Consider the following 9,268-nt stretch of genomic DNA (forward strand, 5'->3'; position numbering starts at 1 on the left):
TTAAAGTTTATGTCAGATGTTAGTTTCAAGCAGGTTTCAATGCTTGCATGCCTTGATTCCATGCTGACAGGAATACAGCTGCCAGTTTAAGGGAACAAAGCTCCTCAGATGGAGGCAAAAGTCAGTGACCAGACCCTGGTTCAGGTCTCAGGCTGCATTAACACAGGCTGAATGTAGTCACACTGCAGTTTGACATGCCCCACGCCAAGCCTCTTGGGCAGGCAGGCAGGGAATTCCTAACATATCATCATGGGCAGAAATACAGATTAAAGTTAAAATTGTAGAGTTACCGATGGTTAAGGTAAGGAAAGCATGCCTTGTATCATAAAACAGTGCAAGCCATTTCAAACAGCTATCTGTGGCCAGAAGCGACCAGTAGCCCGGGTATGTCTTTAACATGCTTCTAAGCTCTTAAAATATGACCACACGTTTGATAGAAATGTTGGTAAAATCAACCGTTTTCCTCTAATATCACTTTGCAAATCCCTGTGGCTCTGTTCCTCTACGTGTTTAGGGCTGTACTGCCATCTGTGCTCATGAGCGTATTTTGAATAATCATTGATGAATAGTTAAACATTCTCACTGAACATTGTGAGCAAATACTGCTTAGTGTTACTGTTCCTTTTTAGTTTGGAAGTGTGCTAGATCAGCTGAGTGAAACTTCAAAACTGAATAAATTAAGACTACACCCAGAATAGATGTCGCATTTATGTGTAACCTACAAGATCTCAATGCCACGAGAAATTCCAAATTTAATGCACATGTGCAAAGACTAAGAACTGAGACTACTGCTTTTCTAGGAGAGGAATTGCTTTGGAAAATGCCATGATCCGAATGTTTTGCTTTTTTTTAAAGAAAGGTAACTTAGTGTGAAAAATTCAGACTTACAAAAAGAGAGGAAGAGAGATTAATGTGTTTAAGTTAGAGTATCTGAGATTTAGGCAAGACCCCCAGAATTAGGACCATTAGATCAAGATAGCCCTCTTTTATGGAGTATTTACTGCGTACCTAAGTTAACTTTCCCCATTGGTTCAGATGAAAAAGTGAAGCTCCAAAGCCCACATTCTTTACCACATTCTCAACACCGCAGTGGAAATAGATTTCAAGCAATAAATGCTAATTCAATTTTTGTCATTCTAGAAGTACACTTTTTAAAATACGGGTTATTAAAGGTTTTGCCTTGTAGTTCACACTAGGGGGCACTAAGGTTTTATAATCAGCATGTAAGAGCATTGCTCTTTACATTAAGTTACCTTCATAGTTCCCGTGTCTAAGTAGAGTCATATTCTGTAGAAGGAGGGTTAAAATTTGTTTGGTGGCAAAGTTAAAAAGCTTTCACCTCCATTAAAAAGATCAGTTCTTGCTCTCTAGCATCCAAACTAATATGATGAAAGTATCTTCAGTTTAATGCAGTAATTACTTTGCCAAACTCCTTGCCTTGAAGTGAGTCGTCACCTTCAAAGTTTTGTTGTCCTTCAGTAAATCAGCCCTCTAATATGTATTTTAAAAAGAAGGAAAAGTCTAAGAAAGGTTAACATGAATTTGTAGCTAGTGATCTCTCTGGGGTACAGGCAGGGAGGTGGCCAGGGAAGGAACCCACAGAAGACACAGAAGTTAGCTGATGTTTTATTAGCATTTACAACTTTACCATGTTCTCTATATATATCAATACTAAACTTCTAAAACTGGGGTGAGGGAAACATGGAATAAGGCCATATAACTTCCTACAATTCCTTATGCTGCAGTCTAACCACTAAAACGCCTATGAGTTTAGGCTCACCAGGAACTCTCTAGGCCACACAAGTGCACAGAACTTCCTTCCTCTCCCTGGTGCCGTGATCATCACTGATGTCCACACTCAAGCCATCTCTGAGCTGGGGTGGGTAGTGCTTTAAGGAGATCTGAGTAGTCAGTGGCTCGCTATTTATACTGAATGGTTCTAACATAAACAGACTAACTTAAATTAGAAAAAAAAACCTAGAAAAACTTGGGAAGATATGTTTGTGGCAGAGATCATTAACTTGAGAATACCCTGTGGCCTTAAGCATCTGCCTCTATATATTCATGAGCAATTGTTAGAAACCATTTTGAAACTTAGCCTTCTTTAAAATATAGATATGTCCCTTCTTTGAATAGATGTTGGATGTAGTTACCAAGCATGGATTAAAAAAAAAATGGATAAAGCCTTTGCTTTTTTTCTATCAGCTGACCCAAATTTATTCCAGGTTAGATTATAAAATCTGTCCCCAGTAGACTAAACCTCTGACTGCTATAGCTGAAGTCTGGTGGTTTTATGCTTGCTTTACAGTGTGAAGGTTCACTTTCTTAGGGAAGAAGCAATGTGTTTATCCTTAGCAGCTGGATGAAAGCACATCTTCATCACAGACGGGTGTGAAGCCTGTCCCCTCTGGGGTCCTCATGGATGTCCAGCCCTTGTATGTTAGTGGGGAACAAGCAAAGGAAACAGCTGTTTTGTTCACAAGAGCATTTGACCTGAGTAATGTGTGGTCAGGATTTCCTACCACCCTAGCAAAATGTTGACAGATTGGTAGCTGGCAGAAATGTAATCTGCATAATTATCCTGGCTTAAATAATCTTGTAATAAGAGACCTGACTTTAAAAAAAAAAAAGAGAGAGAGACCTGACTTTTATGCCCATGATTAAATTTGAATTCTGCAAAAAAGTAAATAAGGTTATCAATTTGTTGTGTAAAGCAAAAAACTTCACAAACAATTCAGACTACTAAAAAGCATCCTGATTGATCTTGAATTGTTTAAGAAATATTTCATGGAATAGATTCAATGGGCAAGTGTGCTTCAGGAGGAAATCATTTTTCTCTAAGTGCTGTCCATCAGTGACTGGGGAACTACTGAAGCAGACAGGGAAACTATAAAAATTCTTTGTGAAGGCAGTTCTGAGTAAGAACAAGAAATCTGAAAAGGACATTTTCAAAGGAGTTGAAACCAGTAGTGAAATTTCATATTCACTTTATTGACGGCTGAAGTTCAGTCTCTGATGCATTTTCCAGCCTTCTCTGATACTGTCGTTCTGAGGCTTTTCTACGGTAGACATCATCTGTGTCAAATAAAAATTTTACTTAGATTTTTAAGAAACAGGAATTAAGGTACTCAGATCTAAGTTAACCAAGTCTAGGTCTGTCAGCTGTTTCTGAATTTCATTGTTTAATTCAACACTAAAATAAACTTCATTTAAAACAAATTTGAGTTAAATGAGGACTATGTTAATGCAGTTCTATACTTTGGTAGCATAGTAAGAGTCTGTCTTCACAGATAGGATCATGTCCTAGCACACTTCTTAGCAATGTTTTAAGACTTCCCTCACTTCCTTCCCCCTGCCCCCCCAAAATGTCTGTTTTTCTCTGAAATCATCCTGAATTGAAGTGCCTCAAAGGCACTTTTTGCTCTGCAGCTCTCTGCTGTTCCCTCTCCCACACTCAGGAACTCAGAGGTGAGGTCAGTTCCCTTGTTGTCAGCCGCAGCTTTTCCACACTGCTAATTCTCCACCCTCTTCCTTCAAGGGCTAATGCCATTTGCCACAGTCTTCTCTGCATGGGCACCTGCTCTCTACTTCCCTTCAGTCACTGAAAACTCAGATATCTAGCCCAGGCTCCTTGACCAGTCCTGTGCCACCTTCCCAGGTGACACCACCTGCCTCCTTGACTTCTCCAGTCAACTTCTGTCATCTACTTGCAGTGTTCTCTGAAGTAATAAATTCATCCTGCTGTGACCATAACTTCTGCTACCTTTCTAACCATTCTGTCTTTGGATCTCCTTTAACTTCTTCCCCAGGCACTTGGCCCCTGAATCCCCCCTCAGCCCCGTCTCGTTCTCTCTCCCCACTCAAACCAGCTGCAATTGCCTCTTATCAATATCAACTGCTTGACACACCTTCAAAACCCCAACTACAGATTAATCCAGCTGCCCTCCTTCTCCATCCCTCTGCTTGCTGTGCACTGTGGGGCCACTTAATGCATTTAACTGGGCCCAAGGTGATGATGCCTGACAAACCTATTTCCTCAGACATGACCCTGACCCTTCTTCACCCACCCTCAGATGGCCATGAACTCTTTCTTCACACAAATCAGTCATCAGTTAAGAACTCTCCCAGCTAACTTCCAAGGGCTACTCCTATGGCCTTGCTCAGATCCTAACCTCTCCTACCTTCTCAAGAGCCACGTATCTGCAGCCTCTCCCTACTTCCCTTTCCTGACCAGCATCTTTGTATCAAGACTCCCCTAGTGCAGAGCCAAGAGCTGACCTCCCATTTGCATAGTCAGCCTGCCTGAACTTCTGTCTTCTGTGATAAGTCCTCCTGGTTTCTCTCAACTCTCTGGCCACTCCCAGTCACCCTTAAAATCTTGGGATTGGACTCTGATTTTCATCACAATCTGCTTTCAAATGACCCACAAACCCAGATTTGTGGCCCAGATCTGCCTCCTGAGCTTGAGATCTGTGTATCTCCACCTTACTATGTCCAAAAGGGAGTTTGGACTGTCCTGCCAGTGTCGTCCTTCCATCCCCCCAGCTGCACCAACTGTCCTACCAGAAGCCTACGCTCCTCATCTCCTGAGTCCACTCAATCACCAGGCCCTATAAGTACCACCTCCCAGGTGTCTCTCAACTCCACTCACTTCTTGGCATCCCATCTGTCCCTACCAACCAGGCTACAATCTCAGACCTGAATAACCACACAGCCTAAGTATTCTTGCCTCCTCTCCACAAGCCATTCTCCTATATTAATTCACCACAGTTTAAAACCCTTTGATCCTCTGGGTACATCCTTGGTTTTCTAGTCCTCTGTGGCCCTCCCCAGGCACATTTCCAACCACTTCTTCATCCCTTACTATGCTTTCAGCCCCTCACAGTAAACATTGATACTGTGGCCCCATGCCTGCTTTCATCACAAGCATGAGACACTTCCAACTTCATTAATGTTCCCCTCATCTGACTGACCTCAGTGGATCTTCAGGTCCCACCTGACATGGTAACTTCTGGAAGCCTTCCCTGCACCATCTGATCCAACTGAGATTACCCCCACTAGAGTCTACCATTGCTCCACACACACACTTCCCCTCACAGCACAGATCACAGTTAACAGTAACTGTCTTTTTTTTTTTTTTTTAAGATTTTATTTATTTATTCATGAGAGAGACACAGAGAGAGGGAGAGGCAGGCTCCATGTTGGGAGCCAGATGCATGACTCTATCCCAGGACTCCAGGATCACGCCCTCAGCCAAAGGCAGGCGCTCAACCACTGAGCCAACCAGGGGTCCCTAAAGATTTTATTTTTAAGTAATCTCTACATGCAACATGGGGGTGAAACCTACAACCCTGTGATCAAGAGTTGCATGCTCCAGTACAGTGACTGAGCCTGCCAGGTTATTTTAAAAACATTGTTATGGGGATCCCTGGGTGGCGCAGCGGTTTAGCGCCTGCCTTTGGCCCAGGGCGCGATCCTGGAGACCCGGAATCGAATCCCACGTCGGGCTCCCGGTGCATGGAGTTTGCTTCTCCCTCTGCCTATGTCTCTACCTCTCTATCTGTGTGTGACTATCGTAAATAAATAAAAATTTTTTAAAAATTGTTACATTAGTGCCTTCCCAAGATATTCAGTCCTTTTGTTCACCCATCAGGACTTAATGAGCAACCATCAGAGTATATAATGAACAAGGCAGAGACCTATCATAAGGACAGTTACTGTTGGGGATCTCATGAATAAATAAATAAAATCTTTAATAAATAAATAAAATCTTTAAAACAAAAATTTTTTAAGAATGGTTGGCAATTCACAAGTGGTATTTGTTTTTAGATAGGGTAAAGCATAAAGGACCTAGGGGGTAGGAAAGTCTTTCCAGAAGGGGAACTAGCCTGTCCAGGGCTAGTGCTCTGCAAAGCAGTGCCAGGCATTCTTTCCACGGTGCTGGGCCCTCGTGCCATCGATTCTGCCCGGCAAAGACAGGGGTAATTAGGCCGGGCAGACCGGCTCCCTCCAGGGTTTGGACTGAAGACTCCAGAGAGGGCTGGCCAATTACCAGGAGTTGTCATGAATCTTCAGGATCCCACTCCTTTTTAGGTGCTGTGAGCAAGTCTGTTCCTTAGGACCAATGTCACCGGCCCGCAAGGACGAAGGGCAGGCTCCAGAGCGTCCTGCGTGGAGCACGTACCCGCCCCCCCAAAGTGCAGAGAAGGTCTCGGCGTGGACGCCAGCATGCCTTTCTCGCCCCGCTTGCGAGAGACACGGGCCGCGGACGGAACCGTCCTTCCCCTTCTGACCACAGTAAAGGCGGTCTGCAACCTTACAACGTCCCCCAGGAAAACGGGTCCCTAGCCGCCTCCTGCCTTCCTGAAATGAGACAGACGCTGCTGCACCCCCACTTACAGAAGGTTTCCTGGCCCACGCGCAGTTTAATCATGATCCACTCCATCGTTCCTCCCAGGACAAAAAAGAAGGGCAGGAACCTGTAGACGCCGAGCCGCTGCTTGCCGGGCACCCGCTGCAGGACCCGCCTCACCTGGGCCCTGGAAAACATGCCAGACCCGGGGCGTGGAGAGGGAGGGGCACAGCGGGAGCGGGAGCGGGAGCAGAGGGGGCTGCCGGCTACAGCCGAGTCCCGCGACCTGGTTGCGGCGCTGACCCGACCCCGGGCCCCGGCCAGGCCGGCGCGCAGCAGAAGCAGCCCAGCGCCGGGACCGCGACCCCGACCCCGACCCCGAGCCTGGGCGGCTCCACCAATCAGAGTGCCGCGGGGCGCACGGACCTGCCAATCTGAAGGCGGCGGAGGCGCGTGCTCCGTAAGGCGGGGCGCGGCCGGAGAGCTGGCGCAGGCGCCTGGGCTCTGGAGGCGGGGCGGCCCGAGGGGGCGGGGCCTCCCACGTGGCGTCGGCCCGGCCCCACCCCGGCTCCCCCGTGCAAGCTCGCGCTCAGGGTTGGCGGCGGCACCCCCTACTCTGCTACCGCCATCTTTCTTAAAGGCCTGATGGAAGTGGTGGCCGTCTCTGATGGACGAAACGTGACCCGCACTTTACTCTGAAATGCAGTTATGCAAATGCTTTGCATTTATTTCGGGGCCATGACGGGTGACTAGACTTCTAAAAATAACAGAATTTGATAGGCATTGCTGAAAGCTGAACTTTATCATTGTCACGACAAAAGTCCAAGCAATCACCCTGTGACAGACAACCCTGATATTAATAAAAGCTATCCTGTATGGGGCACTTACCGTTGTGCAGGGACTTGCAGGTCCTTTTTAATGCATCACCTCCTAATTCACAATAATCACAGAAGAGCAGAGTGGCTCAAGAGCCCAGGCTTTGTCAAACCACTCCCTTGCTCGAACGGGGGCCTTTCTTTGAGGCTGTGAGGACTTAGAGGTAATACAAATAAAGCACTTAACACAATACTTGGAGCACAGTAACTGATCAATTATCATTAGCTAAGATAGGATGATGATGGTGGTGATAACCAGTTATCGGGGTGCCAACTCTTTACACCTATTCTAGAACCGAGGGACACTCCCCTCTACATCACTCCCTTTTATGGATGGGAAACTAAAAAGTTGAAAGATTGAGCCAGGTGGAAGCAGAGCTCAGACTCCAGAGTCTTCACTCTCTCTGAGTCCCTGTGCTTGTTATAAAGGGTTGTCACCTCATTACCTAAGGCTAAAAAAAAAAAAAAAAAAAACAACCAGGGCCTATCTTTGAGAAAGGAGACAGCTATTACACAATCTAAGAACATCAAATGAAAACTTAAAGTCAACAAAAAAGTTTGGTGATGTAAACACAAAATATACAAGAATAGGCTGGAGAAGAGAGAGCAAGCAAGCCTGGCCCCTGGCAAAGGTCACAGTCTGGCCCTGATCGGCCAGGCCAGAGCTGCTTCATGGATCACCTGCCTTCTGGGGCTCACCCAACCCAGCTTCATGCACAGTGCACACACGCTGGCTTGGAGTTCACCTCAGTTTCTCTTGGTGGCTCTAGAAGCCTGTCACTGAGGGGCACCCATCTCCCACTATGAGGAGACCTACTTGTGGACAGGTTCCCAAAGCCTTCCTAGGTCAGTTGGGTCTCCCATGAGCCTACCCTTCTCCCTGCATCCTGCCCCAGCACCTGGCCCAGGATCTGAGCCGCTGCATAGGTTCTCAGCCAAGGTGCAGTGGATGTTCATATACACACGCTTATACCGGGAGGAGCACCCCAAAAAAAGTGTCCAGCTAGCCAGCTCCCTACAGGCTGGGCCCACCAGTGCTAAAGTCAGCCACCCCCTAATCCCGGCCTAGTACGCATGTGGACTCAGCAAAGAGATGAGGAGAAGAAACACAGGTAGAGAGTGTTTGCAAGCAGAACTGCAACATTTCGATGGAAAGTCTGGACACATTGCTAGAAGAGGCCAGGGCATCTCAAGGCGGGGCTGCTGTGCTGTGCGGGAAAGCGGAGAGTGGGCTCGGTGCGGCCATTTCCTGAGGTCAGAACCAGACAGGTGCAGGGAACCCCGGGCCCAACGCCCTGCAGGGCGCCGCCCGGTCCTCCGGCTCCCTCGCTCCCCACGGCCCAGGGAGGGAGCGAGGAGGGGCTGCTTCAGGGGGCGTCAGCGGTGCTGCAGGTCGCTGCGGGGCCCAGGGTCTCACCGGCGAGGGCCGGCACCGGGCGGCGCGCGGCAAGGGCTCCTTATCGGCTGGAGTGACTCTGGCCGGCCCTGCTGTGGGGGGACAGGACCCCTGGCGCAGGCCGGGCGGGGCGCCGCGGCGGGGCCGAGGGCAGGAGGACCAGGGCGGAGAGGGGGCAGGAGGACCCGGGGGCCGAGGGCGAGGCAGAGGGCTGGGGCCGGGGCCGGGGCCGGGGCCGGGGCCGGAGCCGGGGCAGGGGCAGGGGCCGGGGGAGTCCAGGGGCGCCCGCCGCGCCCGGCCCTCCCCTCCCTTCCCCTCCCCTCCCCGGCCCCGGCCGTCCGTAGCCCCAAAGAGGCGGCCGTCCTTAGGCCCCCCGAACTCCCGGAGCGGAGCCCAACGAGCGGCCATCGCCGCCGCGGCCACCGAAGGGGGGCGCAGAGCGCTCCCGGGCCTCGCCGAGACGGGGGAGGGGGCCCGGGGGCCCGCCCCGCCCCGCCCCGTCCCGGGACCTCCCGCCCCCCGGGCCGAGGCGCGCGCCCATTGGCCGGCCGGGCTCCGCGCGCCTCGCCCATTGGCCGGCCGCCGTGAGGAGCACGCGGCCACCGTGGCGGGCGCGCAGTCGGAGGGCGGCGGACTGGCCGACGG

At 49.5% G+C, this 9,268-nt stretch overlaps 1 protein-coding gene across 1 annotated transcript; it reads right to left on the reverse strand.

Annotated features, from left to right (window-relative positions):
• Positions 1-2,970: 2,970 nt before the first annotated feature.
• Positions 2,971-6,757, reverse strand: UQCC5 (ubiquinol-cytochrome c reductase complex assembly factor 5). The gene is made up of 2 exons (XM_072785989.1): positions 6,400-6,757; positions 2,971-3,075 (listed from the first exon to the last, which is right to left on the reverse strand). The coding sequence occupies exons 1-2, from the start codon at positions 6,548-6,550 to the stop codon at positions 2,984-2,986; spliced, it is 243 nt and encodes an 80-aa protein (XP_072642090.1). The 5' UTR covers positions 6,551-6,757; the 3' UTR covers positions 2,971-2,983.
• Positions 6,758-9,268: the final 2,511 nt, after the last annotated feature.

The sequence above is a fragment of the Canis lupus genome, chromosome 19 (assembly GCF_048164855.1).
Source record: "Canis lupus baileyi chromosome 19, mCanLup2.hap1, whole genome shotgun sequence".
NCBI classification, from domain to species: domain Eukaryota; kingdom Metazoa; phylum Chordata; class Mammalia; order Carnivora; family Canidae; genus Canis; species Canis lupus.

Bases quoted from the DNA above. Each gene is read 5' to 3' on its own strand.
- UQCC5 (XM_072785989.1), bottom strand. From the start codon at position 6,550: ATGTTTTCCAGGGCCCAGGTGAGGCGGGTCCTGCAGCGGGTGCCCGGC. The intron at 3,076-6,399 runs GTAAGTGGGGGT...TATTTGACACAG, and splicing joins CGTGGGCCAGGAAACCTTCT to ATGATGTCTACCGTAGAAAA.